Below are 21,795 nucleotides of genomic sequence, written 5' to 3'. Positions count from 1 at the left end.
TAGATATTGTGTATATATACACAATATTCATACAATTCATACATGAACATATATGTATTCGTATAAATGTTCAATACACAAATCACACAAACATATTACATATTATTGTTTTTACTTAATCCATGTTTTCCTGAAATATTTGCAAATGAAAGAAACACATGTTTGTAAACCTGTTTACAACAAACACATATAGATGTATATGTATATAGCTCTGGTTTGTTGTGTCCAGTTACTCGTGTCAGGCTCTGCTGGTTTATTACTTCATCGCTAACGAGAGTCTGGGTGAAGCTGCTGTCTCCACCCGGCTGAGCAGCAGAGAGGGACTGATGGCTGCCGCTGGGCTGCAGATCAAACACGCCCCCGAGGACGTTCAATTAATTGGTGAGGAATCGTTCAGGTTCATTTCTGAAAGCTGATTTCATGGAGGTGGAAAAACAGAGTTTAACAGAGAGAGAAGAAGTTGCTGCTCCGGACACGTCTATAATAAAATGCTTTTGATTTGTTATGAATCCTGTTGATTCTGAGCAAGATTCTGACCTCAGCTGATTTTTACAGGCTTTGATGAGCTGTAAACTAAATTTAAAATATTATATTATAATTAGATTTCATTATATGTTTGTCATCATTTATCCCAAACTCTGAGGTAACTTCTGGTTCCTCTACTGACAGAAAACTGTCCGGAGGAGAATCCTCTTCCATATCGCTGGCCTGAGAGTCGACCCACTGTGACCAGACACCTGCCGTGTTTCCCCAACAAGGACCAGAGCACGTCCAGGACCTGGTAACACACACATAGACACACACAGACTCACACTCACACACACACACACACACACACACACACAGACTCACACAGTTTCCATAGTTGTGTTGTCGTCTCTCCCACAGTTTGATCCATGCTCAGAACTTCTCCTCCTACTGGTCAGCTTCAGACTCCAGTAACTGCACGGACATCGACACCATCGAGGTGTCAGCAGGTAGGCTCGGCCAATCAGTCCTGACACACGTGAGGTCAAAGGTCACATCAAACACAGTCTGAGGACGTCCTTCACACCTGGTTCTGCTCAGTCTGAGCAGAACCAGGTGTGAAAGGTTCCAGACAAACCGATCAAAATATGAAACCAGGTGGTCACATGACAGCGATTCAAAGTTCAAACTGAGGGAAAGGGTCAAAGGTTAAACTCTGTGTTGTCTGTTGTAGAGAACGCAGCGGAGGTGGCGGAGCAGCTCGCCAACATCACCAACACGGAGCTGCCCAGCGAGGAGGTGGGACTCTCTCTGTGACGCTCTGTGCTGTGCTCCTGGAGACCTACTCACCTCCTCCTCTCCTCCTCCTCTCCTCCTCTCCTCCTCTCCTCCTCTCCTCCTCTCCTCCTCTCCTCCTCCTGCCCTCCTGTTCTCCTCCTCCTGTTCTCCTCTCCTCCTCCTCTCCTCCTCTCCTCCTCTCCTCCTCTCCTCCTCTCCTCCTCCTGCCCTCCTGTTCTCCTCCTCCTGTTCTCCTCCTCCTGTTCTCCTCTCCTCCTGTCCTCCTCCTGCCCTCCTCTCCTCATGTCATCCTGTCCTACTCTCCTCCTCCTCTCCTCCTCCTGTCCTCCTCCTGTTCTCCTCCTGTCCTCCTCCTGTCCTCCTCCTCTCCTCCTCTCTTCCTCCTCTCCTCCTCTCCTCCTCTCCTCCTCTCCTCCTCCTGCCCTCCTCTCCTCATGTCCTCCTGTCCTACTCTCCTCCTCCTGTCCTCCTCTCCTCCTCTCCTCCTCTCCTCCTCTCCTCCTCTCCTCCTCTTGTCCTCCTCTCCTCCTCTCCTCCTCCTCTCCTCCTCTCCTCCTCTTGTCCTCCTCTCCTCCTCTCCTCCTCCTGTCCTCCTGTTCTCCTCCTGTCCTCCTCCTCCTCTCCTCCTCTCCTCCTGTCCTCCTTCTGCCCTCCTCTCCTCATGTCCTCATGTCCTACTCTCCTCCTCCTGTCCTCCTCCTGTTCTCCTCCTCTCCTCCTGTCCTCCTCCTCTCCTCCTCATGGCGTCCTCCTGTTCTCCTCATGTCCTCCTCCTCTCCTCCTCCTGTCCTCCTCCTGTTCTCCTCCTGTCCTCCTCCTGTCCTCCTCCTCTCCTCCTCTCCTCCTGTCCTCCTCCTCTCCTCCTCTCCTCCTCCTCTCCTCCTCTCCTCCTCTCCTCCTCTCCTCCTCTCCTCCTCCTGCCCTCCTCTCCTCATGTCCTCCTGTCCTACTCTCCTCCTCCTGTCCTCCTGTCCTCCTGTCCTCCTCTCCTCCTCCTCTCCTCCTCTCCTCCTCTCCTCCTCTCCTCCTCTCCTCCTCTCCTCCTCTTGTCCTCCTCTCCTCCTCTCCTCCTCCTCTCCTCCTCTCCTCCTCTTGTCCTCCTCTCCTCCTCTCCTCCTCCTGTCCTCCTGTTCTCCTCCTGTCCTCCTCCTCCTCTTGTCCTCCTCCTCCTCTCCTCCTCTCCTCCTGTCCTCCTTCTGCCCTCCTCTCCTCATGTCCTCATGTCCTACTCTCCTCCTCCTGTCCTCCTCCTGTTCTCCTCCTCTCCTCCTGTCCTCCTCCTCTCCTCCTCATGGCGTCCTCCTGTTCTCCTCATGTCCTCCTCCTCTCCTCCTCTCCTCCTCCTGTCGTCCTCCTGTTCTCCTCATGTCCTCCTCCTCTCCTCCTCTCCTCCTCTCCTCCTCTCCTCCTCTCCTGTCCTCCTCCTCTCCTCCTCCTGTCGTCCTCCTGTTCTCCTCCTGTCCTCCTCGCCTCCTGTCCTCCTCCTCTCCTCCTGTCCTCCTCCTCTCCTCCTCCTGTTCTCCTCATGTCCTCATGTTCTCCTCCTGTTCTCCTCCTCGCCTCCTGTCCTCCTCCTCTCCTCCTGTCCTCCTCCTCTCCTCCTCCTGTTCTCCTCATGTCCTCCTCCTGTTCTCCTCCTCTCCTCCTCCTGTCCTCCTGTCCTCCTCATGTTCTCCTCCTGTCCTCCTCCTCTCCTCCTCCTGTTCTCCTCCTCTCCTCCTCCTGTTCTCCTCCTGTCCTCGTGTCCTCCTCCTGTTCTCCTCATGTCCTCCTCATGTTCTCCTCCTGTCCTCCTCTCCTCCTCTCCTCCTTCTGCCCTCCTCTCCTCCTCCTCTCCTCCTCCTCTCCTCCTCTCCTCCTGTCCTCCTCCTCTCCTCCTCCTGTTCTCCTCCTCTCCTCCTCCTCTCCTCCTCCTGTTCTCCTCCTGTTCTCCTCCTCCTGTTCTCCTCCTCTCCTCCTCTCCTTCTCTCCTCCTCTCCTCCTCTCCTCCTCTCCTCCTCCTGTTCTCCTCCTCTCCTCCTCCTCTCCTCCTCCTCTCCTCCTCTCCTCCTCCTGTCCTCCTGTCCTCCTCCTGTCCCTGTCTCTCCTCAGGTGTCCAAAGTGGTGGCGAAGGTCCAGGAGCTGGTGAACGTGGCGAAGATCAACGCGACGCTGGCGAACACGGTCGTCACCATCATCTCCAACGTGATGAGCAGCTCCGAGACGGCGCTCGCTGCCACGTCCGAGAGGTACAGGTTCCATCTGTCTACTGTACTCTACTGTACTCTACTGTACTGTACTGTACTGTACTGTACTCTACTGTACTGTACTGTACTGTACTCTACTGTACTCTACTGCACTCTACTGTACTGTTCTGTACTGTACTCTACTGTACTATACTGTACTGTACTGTACTCTACTGTACTCTACTGCACTGTACTGTACTATACTGTACTCTACTGTATTGTACTGTACTCTACTGTACTCTACTGTACTCTACTGTACTGTACTCTACTGTACTCTACTGTACTATACTGTACTGTACTGTACTCTACTGTACTGTACTATACTGTACTGTACTGTACTCTACTGCACTCTACTGCACTCTACTGTACTCTACTGTACTGTTCTGTACGCTACTGCATTCTACTCTACTGTACTCTACTGTAATATACTGTACTGTTATCTACTGTAATCTACTCTACTATTCTCTACTCTGCTCTACTGTACTGTACTCTACTGTACTCTACTCTACTGTACTCTACTGTACTGTACTCTACTGTACTGTACGCAACTGTACTGTACTCTATTGTACTGTACGCAACTGTACTCTACTGTACTATACTGCACTCTACTCTGCTCTACTGTACTATGCTGTACTGTTCTGTACTCTACTGTACTGTACTCTGCTGTACTGTACTCTACTGCACTCTACTGTACTCTACTCTGCTCTACTGTACTATACTGTACTGTACTCTGCTGTACTGTACTCTACTGTACTGTACGCAACTGTACTGTACTCTATTGTACTGTACGCAACTGTACTCTACTGTACTATACTGCACTCTACTCTGCTCTACTTTACTATGCTGTACTGTTCTGTGCTCTACTGTACTGTACTCTACTGTACTGTACTCTACTTCACTCTACTGTACTGTACTCTACTATTCTCTACTCTGCTCTACTGTACTGTACTTTACTGTAATCTACTTGACTCTACTGTTCTGTACTGTACTCTTACTGTAATCTACCCGACTCTACTTTACTCTACTGTACTGTACTCTACTGTACTCTATCCGGCTCTACTGTACTCTACTGTACTGTACTCTACTGTACTGTACTGTACTCTACTGTACTCTACTGTACTCCACTCTACTGTACTCTACTGTACTCTATCCGGCTCTACTGTACTATACTGCACTCTACTCTGCTCTACTGTACTATACTGTACTGTTCTGTACTCTACTGTACTGTACTCTACTGTACTCTACTGTACTCTACTGTATTCCACTGACCTTGTCTCCCCCCCTCAGGGCTCTGAAGACGGTGGACGAGCTGGTCCAGAAGATCGAGTTCGAGGGGCCGTCCCTCAGCATCAGCTCCAGACACTTGGCGTTGGGGATCTCGAACCTGAACGCCAGCGCCTTCAACGGCACGTCCTTCAGCGCCTTCACCCCCCCCAACGCCACCGACCCGCAGGTAAGACCCGAGTCATGTGATGTGAGTGTGGAGGGAGGGAGCGGTTCTGACGTGTCGTCCTCCAGGTGGCGTTCGAGTCGGAGCGCCTCCACCCGCTGGCTCAGGTCACGCTCCCGTCCTCGCTGCTGTCCAGCGTCTCGCTGAGCGAGTCCGACCGGGCGTCTCTGTCCAGGGTCAACTTCATGTTCTTCAAGAAGACCAACCTGTTCCAGGTCAGTGGCGCCGGCCTCAGATCAGCTGAGAGTCCTCACGTGAGCATCTGATGAGTGTTGATGATGTTTCCAGCGGGAGCAGGACGGCCGCTCGCTCAGCAGCTACGTGGTGGCGAGCAGCGTCGGCAACTTGTCCATCAGAGGCCTGACGGAGCCGGTGCAGATCCAGATCGCTCACGTGTCCCAGCAGGTAAACGCTGAGCTGCTCCTGATGTGATCAGAACTATGACCATTAATGTTATTGGGCTGTTTTTAAATATGTTTCATGAAATAAAGATGTTTTCAGATTATTTTAATTTGAGTTTCATTTCTATTGTTTATTTCTTTTTCAGACCTCTTTGTATTTATCATTTTTCTTTTAAATCAGTTGTTAAATTGTTAAATCTCTATTAAATGATTTGACTGTGCACATGGTCAGAGTTGTGTTGTCAGGTCAGAGTTGTGTTAAATTGTGTCATTTCAAAAAGAGATGAACGAAGTTTTCAGTGTGTGACAGGAACCTGACGTTGTGTCTCTTGTTTCCTCTCAGTTCTCCTCCCGGCCAGTTTGTATGTTCTGGGACTTCAGCTTCAACAGTAAGTTCATCACACGTTCCTGAAAGCTGTCAATGCTTCCTTATTATTTATGTAATGTGATGTAATACCTCTCTGCTGCCACTAGATGGCGGTGGAGGCTGGAACGGAGACGGCTGCAGAGTGTCCAAAGAATCCAGCGTCAACAAAACCATCTGTCTGTGTGATCACCTGACACACTTCGGCATCCTGATGGTACCACTGTGTGTGTGTGTGTGTGTGTGTGTGTGTGTGTGTGTGTGTGTGTGTGTGTGTGTGTATTTGTGTGTGTGTGTGTCCTGATGTGATGGACACAGATTAAGTTGTATTAGTTGTTGAAGGAAAACCTGTACCTTCAGTTTCCTCTGAGCTTTTGACTGGTCCGGCTCTGCTCAGTGTTTCTCTGTCTCCCCCTGCAGGACATCTCCGGAGTTTCAGCCCACATCGACGCGAGGAACAACAAGATCCTGACCTTCATCACCTACATCGGCTGCGGCATCTCCGCCATCTTCTCCGCCGCCACGCTGCTCACCTACATCGCCTTCGAGTGAGTGTTCGGCTGCAGGGCCGAGGGCTCGCCTCCAGAGACACACAGACTTCAGATAGGATTTATATATTTACACACACATGTTCATATGTTGTAAAGGATCAATATTCATATGAACAGACGTTGTTTAACAGTATAGTAAAAGGCTGGAAGGCATTTATTTAGGTATATTAATGTATATGAATGTAGGAGAGTCATGTTTCGAGACAGGTTTAAAGAGCAGATCTTTATAAACAGATCCACAGAAACGCTTCCTGGAGGAGGAGGAGACCAAACCCGGAGACTCAAGTCCTCTCAGCCTCATGCTCATGTTCTTGTTCCTCATCTGCAGAAAGATTCGACGCGACTACCCGTCTAAGATCCTGATGAACCTCAGCACGTCCCTGCTCTTCCTGAACATGTGCTTCCTGCTGGACGGCTGGTTGGCCAGTCTGGAGAAGCGCTGGCTGTGCTTGTCTGTGGCCGTCTTCCTGCACTACTTCCTGCTGACCTCCTTCACCTGGATGGGCCTGGAGTCCGTCCACATGTACATCGCCCTGGTCAAGGTCTTCAACACCTACATACGACGATACATCCTCAAGTTCTGCATCGTCGGCTGGGGTGAGAGGCCCAATGACAACTGGGCTCAGAACAGAACTTTATTAAACTTCATTATAACAGAACTTTATTAAACTTCCTTATAACAGAACTTTATTAAACTTCATTATAACAGAACTTTATTAAACTTCATTATAACATAACTTTATTAAACTTCATTATAACATAACTTTATTAAACTTCATTATAACAGAACTTTATTAAACTTCATTATAACAGAACTTTATTAAACTTCATTATAACAGAACTTTATCAAACTTCATTATAACAGAACTTTATTAAACTTCATTATAACAGAACTTTATTAAACTTCATTATAACAGAACTTTATTAGACTTCATTATAACAGAACTTTATTAAACTTCATTATAACAGAACTTTATTAAACTTCATTATAACATAACTTTATTAAACTTCATTATAACAGAACTTTATTAAACTTCATTATAACAGAACTTTATTAAACTTCATTATAACAGAACTTTATTAAACTTCATTATAACAGAACTTTATTAAACTTCATTATAACAGAACTTTATTAAACTTCATTATAACAGAACTTTATTAAACTTCATTATAACAGAACTTTATCAAACTTCATTATAACAGAACTTTATTAAACTTCATTATAACAGAACTTTATTAAACTTCATTATAACAGAACTTTATTAGACTTCATTATAACAGAACTTTATTAAACTTCATTATAACAGAACTTTATTAAACTTCATTATAACATAACTTTATTAAACTTCATTATAACATAACTTTATTAAACTTCATTATAACAGAACTTTATTAAACTTCATTATAACAGAACTTTATTAAACTTCATTATAACAGAACTTTATCAAACTTCATTATAACAGAACTTTATTAAACTTCATTATAACAGAACTTTATTAAACTTCATTATAACAGAACTTTATTAGACTTCATTATAACAGAACTTTATTAAACTTCATTATAACAGAACTTTATTAAACTTCATTATAACATAACTTTATTAAACTTCATTATAACAGAACTTTATTAAACTTCATTATAACAGAACTTTATTAAACTTCATTATAACAGAACTTTATTAAACTTCATTATAACAGAACTTTATTAAACTTCATTATAACAGAACTTTATTCAACTTCATTATAACAGAACTTTATTAAACTTCATTATAACAGAACTTTATTAAACTTCATTATAACAGAACTTTATTAAACTTCATTATAACAGAATTTTATTAAACTTCATTATAACAGAACTTTATTAAACTTCATTATAACAGAACTTTATTTAACTTCATTATAACAGAATTTTATTAAACTTCATTATAACAGAATTTTATTAAACTTCATTATAACAGAACTTTATTAAACTTCATTATAACAGAACTTTATTAAACTTCATTATAACAGAACTTTATTAAACTTCTTTATAACATAACTTTATTAAACTTCATTATAACAGAACTTTATTAAACTTCATTATAACATAACTTTATTAAACTTCATTATAACATAACTTTATTAAACTTCATTATAACAGAATTTTATTAGACTTCATTATAACAGAACTTTATTAGACTTCATTATAACAGAACTTTATTAAACTTCATTATAACAGAACTTTATTAAACTTCATTATAACAGAACTTTATTAAACTTCATTATAACAGAACTTTATTAAACTTCATTATAACAGAACTTTATTAAACTTCATTATAACAGAACTTTATTAAACTTCATTATAACAGAACTTTATTAAACTTCATTATAACAGAACTTTATTAGACTTCATTATAACAGAACTTTATTAAACTGCATTATAACAGAACTTTATTCAACTTCATTATAACAGAACTTTATTAAACTTCATTATAACAGAACTTTATTAAACTTCATTATAACAGAACTTTATTAAACTTCATTATAACAGAACGTCACTTATGTTAATGTTGTAATTTGTGCGATACGAATGAAATTGATGTGAATTGCAGATTCTTTGGTGAACGTCAGTTTAGTTTTAAATCTCTGCTTCACGTTTCCATCCCTGACACGTGCAGATAAAAGGATTCTGTTGTGACTCTTGAATCCTAAATGATCTGTTGAGCAGCAGCAGGAGGAAGAAGCTGTGATGATGGTTGTGTGTTTGTGTGTTTGTGTGTTTGTGTGTTTGTCTGCAGGCCTCCCGGCGCTGGTGGTGGGGATCGTCATCGCGGTGGATAAGAACTCTTACGGGCTGCAGGAGTACGGCAAAGGAGAGTCCGGAGACGGCTCCTCTGAGCTGTGAGTGCTCCCAGTATCTATATATATATATTAGGGCTGGGCGAGTTAACTCGTTTAATCGAGTTAACTCAAGTGATGAGTTAACTCGATTAATTATTTTATCTCGCATTAACTCAGGTTTGATTATTTATTGTTTTATTGTGAAAGTCAGGCTTTTATTTTGTGAAAGTCTGTTGCTGACTGCTGCAGAACCGGAAAAAAGAAAATAATTGGCGGATAAACAATCGAGTTAACTCATCACTTGAGTTAACTCGATTAAACGAGTTAACTTGCTTAACTTGCCTTGACTAACCCTAATATATATATATATATATATATATGTATGTGTATATATACATCAGTCATATGTCAAAGTCAACGCGAGAAGATGGAAGAATTGAGTCAAGCGTTTTGGAACGTGTTGTTTTTGAGGGAGAACTTGTTTGTGCCTCAGGATCCAGATGTTTACAGGATGTGTTTAAATGAGTCGCAGCCATGGTAACAAGATGAAAGGCCAATTACAGTCTCACCAGAGATCTGGGTGTTATTGTGCATTTTGACCTGTGTGTGTGTCTGTGGTTGTCTGTGTGTGTGTGTCTGGTCTGTGTGTTGTGTGTGTCTGTGTGTCTCTGTGTGTTGTGTGTGTCCTCAGCTGTTGGATCCAGAGTCCCGCTGTGTTCTACACCACCTGTGTGGGTTACTTCTGTCTGGTGTTCCTTCTGAACGTGGCCATGTTCATCGTGGTGATGCTGCAGATCTGCGGCCGCAACGGCAAGCGCAGCAACCGCTCGCTGCGAGAGGAGGTGTGTGAGCATGTGTGTGTCTGAGTGTGAGCATGTGTGTGTGTCTGAGTGTGAGCATGTGTGTGTCTCTGAGTGTGAGCATGTGTGTGTCTCTGAGTGTGACCATGTGTGTGTGTCTGAGTGTGAGTGTGTGTGTGTCTGAGTGTGAGCATGTGTGTGTCTCTGAGTGTGAGCATGTGTGTGTCTGAGTGTGACTTCTGTTGTGCGCTCGATGAAACAGTTTAACATTTACTGACGATCAAGCATCTCAACCAAAAGTAAATTTGTTGTTATATTATCAAATAAAACCAAACATTTTTAGTTTAACTTGTAATTTGATTTTTTTCTTTTTCCAACTTTTCCTCACGATGTAAATAGAATAAATCGTAACATTGAATGGAGATTTAAAATCAGAAGCCATCTGGACTGTATCCTCTGCAGCATGTGACCTGTGGTGTTCTCTAACTGGATGTGTGTGGTTCTGTGGATCCAGGTCCTGAGGAACCTGGATCCTCTGCAGCATGTGACCTGTGGTGTTCTCTAACTGGATGTGTGGTTCTGTGGATCCAGGTCCTGAGGAACCTGGATCCTCTGCAGCATGTGACCTGTGGTGTTCTCTAACTGGATGTGTGGTTCTGTGGATCCAGGTCCTGAGGAACCTGGATCCTCTGCAGCATGTGACCTGTGGTGTTCTCTAACTGGATGTGTGGTTCTGTGGATCCAGGTCCTGAGGAACCTGGATCCTCTGCAGCATGTGACCTGTGGTGTTCTCTAACTGGATGTGTGGTTCTGATGGATCCAGGTCCTGAGGAACCTGGATCCTCTGGAGCATGTGACCTGTGGTGTTCTCTAACTGGATGTGTGGTTCTGTGGATCCAGGTCCTGAGGAACCTGGATCCTCTGGAGCATGTGACCTGTGGTGTTCTCTAACTGGATGTGTGTGGTTCTGTGGATCCAGGTCCTGAGGAACCTGGATCCTCTGGAGCATGTGACCTGTGGTGTTCTCTAACTGGATGTGTGTGGTTCTGTGGATCCAGGTCCTGAGGAACCTGGATCCTCTGGAGCATGTGACCTGTGGTGTTCTCTAACTGGATGTGTGGTTCTGTGGATCCAGGTCCTGAGGAACCTGGATCCTCTGGAGCATGTGACCTGTGGTGTTCTCTAACTGGATGTGTGGTTCTGTGGATCCAGGTCCTGAGGAACCTGTATCCTCTGCAGCATGTGACCTGTGGTGTTCTCTAACTGGATGTGTGGTTCTGTGGATCCAGGTCCTGAGGAACCTGGATCCTCTGCAGCATGTGACCTGTGGTGTTCTCTAACTGGATGTGTGGTTCTGTGGATCCAGGTCCTGAGGAACCTGGATCCTTTGGAGCATGTGACCTGTGGTGTTCTCTAACTGGATGTGTGTGGTTCTGTGGATCCAGGTCCTGAGGAACCTGGATCCTCTGCAGCATGTGACCTGTGGTGTTCTCTAACTGGATGTGTGGTTCTGTGGATCCAGGTCCTGAGGAACCTGGATCCTCTGGAGCATGTGACCTGTGGTGTTCTCTAACTGGATGTGTGGTTCTGTGGATCCAGGTCCTGAGGAACCTGGATCCTCTGGAGCATGTGACCTGTGGTGTTCTCTAACTGGATGTGTGGTTCTGTGGGTCCAGGTCCTGAGGAACCTGGATCCTCTGCAGCATGTGACCTGTGGTGTTCTCTAACTGGATGTGTGGTTCTGTGGATCCAGGTCCTGAGGAACCTGGATCCTCTGGAGCATGTGACCCGTGGTGTTCTCTAACTGGATGTGTGGTTCTGTGGATCCAGGTCCTGAGGAACCTGGATCCTCTGCAGCATGTGACCTGTGGTGTTCTCTAACTGGATGTGTGGTTCTGTGGATCCAGGTCCTGAGGAACCTGGATCCTCTGCAGCATGTGACCTGTGGTGTTCTCTAACTGGATGTGTGGTTCTGTGGGATCCAGGTCCTGAGGAACCTGGATCCTCTGCAGCATGTGACCTGTGGTATTCTCTAACTGGATGTGTGGTTCTGTGGATCCAGGTCCTGAGGAACCTGCGCAGCGTGGTCAGCCTCTCCTTCCTGCTCGGCATGACCTGGGGCTTCGCTCTGTTCGCCTGGGGACCCGTCAGCCTGGCCTTCATGTACCTCTTCGCCATCTTCAACTCGCTGCAGGGTACGATACACACAACCGGTCTGACCTGGTGTCCCCTGTGAGGACCTGGTCTCTGCTGGGGACTCTCGGATGTCTCCTGCATGTTTTAGCCCTGAGGCAGTGATCGTCAGCTCAGGGGCGTAAAGACAGCAGATGATTCGTTATGGGACACACATGGGACATTTCACAGGATCAGCTGTGAAGGACCTTGATGATGAGACACATCATAAAGTGAAACCGAGGTCATTTAAAGGTCACAGGTCACAGAAGTTAAGAATCGGTCACAAATCCGTTTCCTGCAGATCCAGGAAAACAGGAATTATCTTCGTGTGAATGAGCATCAGCGCTGACTCTGGATGTTTCAATCTGAAAGTTATTCTTGAAACGTCTCTTTGAAAAGTGTTTTGTGCATCGTGAGCGTTTTGAAGATCAGTTTATCAGTTTATTGACGTGGTCAGTTCCCATCATGCAACAGCTGCTAAGTGTCGTGATTTCCAGCAACAGAAGCTGAAGCTCGTCTCTGTGAAGTTTTCTCCTGAGTGATATTTTCTGGGAATAAAACTGTCCCGTAAAACGCTTGCATGCACATGATGAGTTCAGAACGTGCACGGTGGCTCGAACCGGCTCCAACCGGCTCGAACCAGCTCGAACCGGCTGGACCCGGCTGGACCCGGCTGGACCCGGCTCCAACCGGCTCCAACCGGCTCGAACCGGCTCGAACCGGCTCGAACCGGCTGGAACCAGCTCGAACCGGCTCGAACCAGCTCGAACCGGCTGGACCCGGCTCCAACCGGCTCCAACCGGCTCCAACCGGCTCCAACCGGCTCGAACCAGCTCGAACCGGCTGGACCCGGCTCCAACCGGCTCCAACCGGCTCAACCCGGCGACCTGCTGGAAGGACTTTCAGAGTGAATCTGTTTCACCCACTGGTGTATTTGTGGTTTTCTTAACGTAAGGATTTTAAAGATGTTTTTAGTTTTTCTCTCGACTGACTTCCACAACCGAGATGGCTCCTCCCACCTCCTGATAAAACTCCTCCTACTTTTCCATCTTTCATTTATCAGTTTGCAACGAAGCCGTCTCAGATAACAAAGCTTCAACAGGACATGAACCTGATATTATATAATCTATATCCTGCAGATGGTGTTGATCAATGTGAAATAAACAACTGATGGTGAAAGTTGACCCAGTGAGAGGGAAACTAAAACACACACACAGACACACACACAGACACACACACACACACACACACACACAGTGTAACACCCAGTTCCAGTAGAACAACAAGAGAGTGAGTCCAGATCCAGGTTCGATTAGAGAAGTTCCTCCAGGAGGGATTTGAACACACCAGCTGTTTGAGGTGTGAGGCCACACCTCCTCACATAGAGCTGCATCACATAGAGCTGCATCACGTAGAGCTGCATCACGTAGAGCTGCATCACATAGAGCTGCATCACGTAGAGCTGCATCACATAGAGCTGCATCACGTAGAGCTGCATCACATAGAGCTGCATCACATAGAGCTGCATCACATAGACCTGCATCACAAAGACCTGCTCGGTTCACTGTCAACATCTGCTGTCGCTCACTTCTGTTGTGATTGTGTTTCCGTTGTGTGGCTCTTGTAGTTGTGTTGGTGTGGTCTTTACAAAGTGATCTGAGGTGTCTCCAGTGTGTTCCACATGTTCCTTGTGTCTGTCCAGGTCTGTTCATCTTCATCTTCCACTGCGCCCTGAAGGAGAACGTCCAGAAGCAGTGGAGGAGATACCTGTGCTGCGGCCGGTTCAAGCTGTCGGACAACTCAGGTATCCGTCCCTCCGTCCCTCAGTCCCTCTGTCCCTCTGTCCCTCCGTCCCTCAGTCCCTCCGTCCCTCTGTCCCTCCGTCCCTCCGCCCTCCGTCCTCCAGCTGGTCCTCGTCTCACTGTCCAGTCCGTCCCTCTGGACGCCCACCAGCAGACGTTTTATTAAAGAATCGAAGCTAAGTCTCTTGGTCTTTGCAGTTAATAAAAAACAGATCAAATGAGTTGAGCAGGTTAACTTCAGAGATCAGCCCTCGATGAACCTGGAAGCAAACACACACTGTGTGTGTGCTCATGTTTTCATTGAGGCTGATGTGCACAAGCTCACACACACACACACACACACACACACACACACACACACACACACACTGTATGATTGATGTTCTTGATGTGAACCTTTATCTTTAAATTGTATGTTCCTGAAGCCAGACTGGTTTCCTCTGGACCAGTGTCTGTGTCACTGGTTCTGTTCCATGACGGATCAGGACGCGTTGACTGATGGTTGTGTGTGTGTTGTGTGTGTGTGTGTGTGTGTGTGTGTGTGTGTTGCGTGTTGTGTGTTGTGTGTGTGTTGCAGACTGGAGTAAGACGGCCACCAACAACACCAAGAAGGTGAGCTCAGAGAACCTGGGCAAGTCTCTGTCGTCCAGCTCGTTCGGCTCCAGCTCCGCAAACTGGACGTCCAAAGCTAAAGCTACACTCAACCCGTTCAGCAAGCGACACAGTACCACAGGTGAGACACACACACACACACACACACACACACACACACACACACACACACACATTACGAGCCGCCTCACTAGATTCTGTAACCACACACATTCCTCAGTGACCTCACACTGTGTCATCATCACACGCTGACTCTCACTACTTCCAACATTTATTCAAACTGATTGTTGTGTGAACATTTTCAAGGTAAATTATAATATTTCTTTCTTCGGTGATAACAACATTTGACTGGAACTGAAAGTGAAGTTTCTGTGAATCTCATTGTAAATGAAATGAACTCTCAGACAGTAGAACCTGGACCAGCTGAAGCCTCTGGGGTCTGGACTCTGAGGAACTGGTCAGACTGGTCCAGTAGAACCTGGACCAGGTGATCCTCTGGAGTCTGGACTCTGAGGACCTGGTCAGACTGGTCCAGTAGAACCTGGACCAGGTGATCCTCTGGGGTCTGGACTCTGAGGAACTGGTCCAGTAGAACCTGGACCAGCTGAAGCCTCTGGGGTCTGGACTCTGAGGAACTGGTCCAGTAGAACCTGGACCAGCTGGAGCCTCTGGGGTCTGGACTCTGAGGAACTGGTCCAGTAGAACCTGGACCAGCTGGAGCCTCTGGGGTCTGGACTCTGAGGAACTGGTCCAGTAGAACCTGGACCAGCTGAAGCCTCTGGAGTCTGGACTCTGAGGAACTGGTCAGACTGGTCCATTAGAACCAGGACCAGCTGATCCTATGGGGTCTGGACTCTGAGGAACTGGTCCAGTAGAACCTGGACCAGCTGAAGCCTCTGGAGTCTGGACTCTGAGGAACTGGTCAGCTGACTGGTTAAAATGTTCCTCAGAACCCTGAGTCTAAAACCAGGACCTGGTTCCTGTTCGGGTTTCATTTCATTTCCTGGAGTTCTTCAGGTGTGAGTGTGGAACTCTGGGTAATCTCCTCTCATGTGTGTACCTCTGTGTCTGGTGTGCAGAGACCTCTTCCAGCCAATAGCAGGAGAGGAGGACCCACAGGTAAAGCATCAAGCTGATTGGCTGATTGACACCCTGCTTCCAGCGTCATGTGACCTGCTGTGTTTCCCAAAGCGCTCGTGGTCAAAGTGGATCCGGTTCTAACCAGCATCTGATGCTTCGCTCTGATTGGACAGAAAGAGAAACTGTGAGACTTTGCCAGCGGGCGTTTTGGGAAAGCTGCCACTGTGTGTTGTGATTGGCTGGTCACTGTGATGTCATTCAAGTTCACGCCCTCACGCCTGAGTCACTCTGAGTGGGAGGCGGTTCCTAGCCACGCCCCCCCCACCCAGAATGCCACAGCGTCCAGCTAACATCTGCCCCCTGCAGGAGAGCGGGGGGGGCAGCAGGCTAACGCACACTCATGTGTCGTGTGCGTTTGTTCCTATCAACGCAACATGAGGTCCAACATCGAGAGTCGGAATATGACCTGATGTGTTAAAGCTGAGCTTCTCACTGCGTTTTAACATCTGCTCCTCAAAGCACTCACCCCCCCCCCACCCCCACCCCCCCCCCCCCCCCTTAGGGTTCATGGTCCCAGAGGACGATCCACAGGTTGTTATGGAAACGCGTCATCTATCTAACTTCAGCGTATAGATTTGTTTGAAGTGCATGGATGGATGAACATGACGGCTCCTCAAAGTGAAGCCAGCGCCTCTCTATCGCCCCCTGGTGTCTGGCTGCAGTACAGATCACAACCCTCCTCCTCCATGTCAGCAGACGGGACCAAACCAAAAAATAGAAGTAGACGTTAAATAAATGTTTGTCACAAATGCGTCTGTCATTTCAGCTCTGATGTTTGTTCAAGTGTTTCTGATCAGTTTGGTTTCAATCAGTTATTTGTGATATCGAAATGATTGACAGCTGAGACTGACTCGTGATTGGTTGAGAGTGTGTGTGGGCGGGACCTCGACACTGCACAGACTCAGTTGAGGGTGTAAACTTTAACGTCTTAATGAAACAGAGTTTATTTTAATTTATTTTAATTTACTCTACATTTGTCCGACCAGCGTTTGAACGAGCGACCGACAAATGAACTCAAATCAAATCTTGAATGTGTTTTCAGTCGGATTCGATTCTGATTGGTTCCTGTGTGTTCATGCTGTAACTCCGCCCCTCTCCCCCCTCGGCTGTCAATCAAACACAAGCTCCACAGCTCCTTTTATCTTCTTTATGATTATAAATGATTACAAAAAAATTCCCTAAAAGTCACTTTGACAAAACAGATGAATAAACTGTGTTTCCAGCTCAGATCAATATTTTGCTCAGATCTTTTTGATCCAAGCGAATCTGAACGTTTCCATATGAGACAAAAGTTCAACAACAACAATTTGTCACAATAGAATGTTTCCACAACTTGTTTTATTATTTTTTATTTTTGAGTTTTAAATGTGATGATTTTATTTCCTGCAGATGTTAACAGCTGCAGAGGATTTGATCCTCTTGTGTCTTCTCAGAAGTGCAGCCATCACACACACACACACACACACTCACACAAATCAGCTGATGCTCGGGTCAGTTTGTTCCACAACTTACCGACAGATGAAAGTGTTTCCATGGGCTGAGGAGCAGGACAGGTTCACGTCTGGTTTCTTTCTGCTCAGTTCACAAACAAACCTTTAACTCAGAGTTCGTTTCTCACACTTTAACCACAACGAGACAAATAACCATCATAGAAACCGGATGAGCAGCAGGAGCTAAATGTCTTTATCAGGATCAAGTTAAGTAAAGGTTTCACTTCCTCGCACTTTACAAACATGAAGCCAAAGGCGGAGTCAGTGCAGCAGTGATCGTGGTGTCGACCAATCAGGAGCCAGTCTCCGCTGTCAATCATGACTCATCCTGATTTTATATCATTAAAAAACGAATTCAACCAAACTGATCAGAAACATAAACAAACATCAGCCACCAGGGGGCGAGGGACAAACCCCCGGCGTCCTCCTCTGTCCCCTGGTGGTCGTCTCTTCTCTCTGAGCAGTGGACACCTGATCTAAAATCATAACTGTCCAGCATCATAAAGAACTGCCTACAAAAAAATCTCATAAAAAGTCGAGGCCTCAACTCGACCAAAACAACTCACAATAAATCACTAACTTTATTATGTGATGAAACTCGTGTCCTCCAATGATCTGATTCCCAGACCCAGACCCTGACCCAGACCCAGAGCCAGAGCCAGAGCCAGAGCCAGACCCAGACCCAGACCCTGACCCTGACCCTGACCCTGACCCAGACCCTGACCCTGACCCTGACCCAGACCCTGACCCAGACCCAGACCCTGACCCTGACCCTGACCCTGACCCTGACCCTGACCCTGACCCAGACCCTGACCCTGACCCTGACCCAGACCCTGACCCTGACCCAGACCCAGACCCAGACCCTGACCCTGACCCTGACCCTGACCCCCCCACCAGGCTGAATCAGAGATGGAGAGAACACGTCTGAACACTAGAGATGTTCGAGCGTCGTGTTGCAACATAGAAAACTCTGTGTTTCTCATGCAGCTGAATCTTGGATTCCAGCTGAGGACTGTGGTTTGGCTCTTCAGACGTTTAGAAGAAGAATCTTCCTTCACAGGAAGTTTTAAAGTTTTCAATGGAAACCGATCAGGACGAATCAGCGTCTGAGAGTTTCCTCTCTCTCTTCAGCCTGAGGTCGGTCACCAGCGAGTTTCCTCTCATCAGCATCAGTTACTCGCTGTATAGTTTCCAGATGTTTGATGTCAGAGGAGCCATCCATCACGACCAGAGGATTCCACTGGTCCTCACTGTGTCACTGGTTCCACCAGAAACCCCCGGGGGCAGAATCAGTGTTGACATGAAACCCGGTGGACGTCCAGGAAATAGAATCATGAGGTTGGCCGAGGCCAGCAGGCAGCAGATGGAGGAGATGTGTGGAAGAGTGAGGAGCAAAGATTCCCTGCTGAGCTCAGGCAGCGTAGAGACGTGATGGTCTGATGATCTGATGGTCTGATGATCTGATGATCTGATGATCTGATGATCTGATGAAGACTTTGCAGCTCGATGCAAACAGGAGGTGAAGACTTCACAGTGTGAAAGCAGCACACGCACATGTGTTCCCAGGTGTGTGTGTTCCGCTCGGCTGCTTGGCCCAGGTTCTGCAAGAGCGTTCCAAGCTGTAAAGCTATAAATCCAGATCACGTTCCCAGTAGACGCCGTGCTTTTGTTTGGCTTCATCACACCTTGACCTGAGCGTGCACCTGGAACATTCGCATTTAAGTGTGAAGCGTCGAGACGAGAATCCTCACGAGTCTGAGGCCGGTGGATTGTTCAGTCTGGATCGTTGTTGAGACGCAGGTGGATCAGAGCAGCTCTGTGTTGGAGACGGAGCTGAACCAGATCCACGTTCTGAGCTCCGGCTCGGTCGTCCTCTCACCTGAAGGTCCAGACTTCCTCCATTCCAGGTTTTCCTGGAGGAGAAGCTGTCGGGACTTTGTATCCTGTCTGACCTGAGAGGAGTGGAGTTGTCAGGATATCAGGTTCCAAACGTCAGAGCCGACTCTGCTGTGTTTCTATTGGTCAAAGCTGTGAAGCCTACATACACATTGAGGTGAAAAGAGCCACTTCTACGTAAACAGTAAGAATTAGAATCATCCGTACTCACCTTTCTACCTTGAAAGCTCACATTTGACTGAGCTCGGTTGGTTCTCTGAGAGGATCAGAGGATCTCGTTGGAGCTCCTGTGACTCGGTGATGAAGCTCCAGAGCCTAAGCGATGCTGAACCGGGGGTCTGCACTCGGGCCCTCGGGGGATAATATAAAATTAAATAATGAAATAATATCGAACGATTCACACAAAGCAGAAGCTTCCGTCCTCAAACAGCCGATCCATTTCCTGTGGCTGATCCAGGTCACTGCAGGTTTTCTGAATCATCCACTGAAGAAAGATCAGTTTGTGATTCTCCGTGATCTGTTCTCACCTCTTTGAGGGAGAAGCTGGTTGTGGTTTGATCATCAGAACCTGAGAGAGTTCCTCCTGGAGTGGAGCTGTTCCACCAGAGGAGGAAGCTGAGAAGCTTCCAGACCCACAGGACACAGGAAACACAAAACTCCTGTTTCTGCATCTGCTCTGCACATAGTTTGAAAAGTCATCTCAGGATTAAGTGGAAAATTAAATCCAAACATGTTTTTATGACTGAGGTTGCTGTTATTATTTGTTGGCTCATAAACCCTGAGTGAAACAAACCTCAGGGAAGAGGAACGCCAAACCACCCGACTGCATTTGGAAAAGACAACGAGCAGATTGCATTAGAGAGAATTCCTCTTCCTTGTGTCCGAGGTTCTGCACTGAGCTGCTGAGGAAACTGCTCTGGGGCCATGAACTCATTTCACCTCACGGAGAAGGACGAGAACAACATGGAACTCATCAGGGTTCCTGTCTTCAGATAATTCATGCATCTCTCTCTGTTTGTCAGGAACTTCTGCTTATTCATTTATGATTCCCGTGGATGTTGGGTTGTGTTTCTGTTGGGTTGTGTTTCTGTTGGGTTGTGTTTCTGTTGGGTTGTGTTTCTGTTGGGTTGTGTTTCTGTTGGGTTGTGTTTCTGTTGGGTTGTGTTTCTGTTGGGTTGTGTTTCTGTTGGGTTGTGTTTCTGTTGGGTTGTGTTTCTGTTGGGTTGTGTTTCTGTTGGGTTGTGTTTCTGTTGGGTTGTGTTTCTGTTGGGTTGTGTTTCTGTTGGGTTGTGTTTCTGTTGGGTTGTGTTTCTGTCGGTCAGAGCTCCTTCGTTGTAACTACGTTTGTTCAGTCAGGTCACAAAGTGCAGCTCCGCTCCCCTGACAGCTGCAGCACATTATTCAAACCATCATTGGCTCGAACAAGACGTCTTGTTTAAGCTGCACCTCCTCATCCTGCTCATTGATTTCTGTTGTCACTGATGAGGCCTTGTTCTCCGGGCGCCTCCATGACCGTGGGCTGGTAAACACACGGTGGGAGGAGCAGGTTCCAGAACAGAGCCGACCAACAAGTGGTCCCGGCTGAAATGAGCTGAATGATAACGTCAGAGATACACATGCATCAAGGTGAACGTCTGGTTCAGAGCTTCAGACCCTAAATTACAATGTGAAACCAGAACTAACAGATCCAATGAAACGTGGAACCAACACGTGAAGCTTCAGACTCTCAGACAGGAAACGCTCCAACCGACTCTGATCTTCTTGAAACAAACATTCATCTCTGATCAGGTGATGTCAGACGTCTCCTTCACTTCAATGTAAAGTAAAACCTATTGTGTCTCTGCTGTTGTTTCCTAATACGAATTAATCGAATCGAAGACGTGACCTTGTCATTTAAACCTTGTGGAATAATCTTTGCCTTCCTCTCCTCCATGTTCACCTGTGAGGTTTAACACGCCACCTGGTCGTAAGGCTTTGATCTTGTAACGACTCTAATGCTTGAGTGATGACATCATGAGGAAATGAACCCGGTTGATTACTGCTGTCACATCCTAATCTCTGTGTCTTTATCTCCCTGGATACAGATAAATGTTATTCCAACCAGACCAGCCCCAAGTGCGTCTCCTCCTCCTCCTCCTCCGAGCTGGAGCCCAACTCCTCCTCTTCCTCCTCCTCCTCCTCCTCCTCCATCCTCCCTGTCAGCCAGATGATTGACAAGGTCAAAGGCTACTGCTCCGCCCGCTCCGACAACTTCTACAAGAACATCATCCTGTCCGACAGCTTCGCACACAGCACCAAGTTCTAGGGCTGTCCTCCGTGTCTGGGGGCGGAGCTCCTGGAACCCCCCGCCCCCCCCCCCCCCCCTGCACCTCGCCGTGGAGCAGTTTGTGACATCATCAGCGTGCGGGGCGAAGCTTCTGTTAAAGTTTCCAGTTTGGAGAACGAGTTCCACAACGTTATTTAAGGTTTGCTGTGAAACCATCGCTCTCTAGAACCTGTTCTGGAACATCCGCCAACATCCCAGAACCTTCACAGAGGAGCTTTGTAAAGCTCCATGGATCAGGTCTGAACCACGGATCAGGTCTGAACCACGGATCAGGTCAGAACCACGTCCCACGATCCTGAACCCAGCATGTGATGGAGCCGCCTCATTCCGACATCACTCCGACAAATACTCTGACCAATCAGAAGCGTCCTGGTCCCGTTGAGCTGCAGCGTCTCCTGCAGTTTGTGTTTCTGTCCCTCGTCTCTCATCTGTCCCTCATCTCGCTCCTGACGTCTCTATTGTCTCTCATCTGTTTCAT

At 47.0% G+C, this 21,795-nt stretch overlaps 1 protein-coding gene across 1 annotated transcript in view; it reads left to right on the top strand.

Moving 5' to 3' along the window:
• adgrg6 (adhesion G protein-coupled receptor G6) overlaps window positions 1–21,296 on the top strand; it is a 53,604-nt gene extending 32,308 nt beyond the window's left edge. Inside the window, exons 12-29 of the mRNA XM_061091956.1 lie at window positions 230–381; window positions 670–781; window positions 889–977; window positions 1,202–1,266; window positions 3,358–3,494; window positions 4,779–4,944; window positions 5,010–5,156; window positions 5,230–5,346; window positions 5,686–5,731; window positions 5,817–5,923; window positions 6,127–6,254; window positions 6,586–6,854; window positions 9,034–9,136; window positions 9,768–9,918; window positions 11,939–12,071; window positions 13,754–13,855; window positions 14,431–14,586; window positions 21,076–21,296. Of these exons, the coding sequence (XP_060947939.1) occupies window positions 230–381; window positions 670–781; window positions 889–977; window positions 1,202–1,266; window positions 3,358–3,494; window positions 4,779–4,944; window positions 5,010–5,156; window positions 5,230–5,346; window positions 5,686–5,731; window positions 5,817–5,923; window positions 6,127–6,254; window positions 6,586–6,854; window positions 9,034–9,136; window positions 9,768–9,918; window positions 11,939–12,071; window positions 13,754–13,855; window positions 14,431–14,586; window positions 21,076–21,296 (2,401 nt within the window). The remainder of the gene's footprint in view (window positions 1–229; window positions 382–669; window positions 782–888; window positions 978–1,201; window positions 1,267–3,357; window positions 3,495–4,778; window positions 4,945–5,009; window positions 5,157–5,229; window positions 5,347–5,685; window positions 5,732–5,816; window positions 5,924–6,126; window positions 6,255–6,585; window positions 6,855–9,033; window positions 9,137–9,767; window positions 9,919–11,938; window positions 12,072–13,753; window positions 13,856–14,430; window positions 14,587–21,075) is intronic.
• Window positions 21,297–21,795: the final 499 nt, after the last annotated feature.

This window comes from Limanda limanda, chromosome 18 (assembly GCF_963576545.1).
Source record: "Limanda limanda chromosome 18, fLimLim1.1, whole genome shotgun sequence".
Classification (NCBI taxonomy): Eukaryota; Metazoa; Chordata; class Actinopteri; order Pleuronectiformes; family Pleuronectidae; genus Limanda; species Limanda limanda.
Note: the sequence above shows the minus strand (reverse complement) of the source record. Positions and strands in the feature narration are given on the sequence as shown.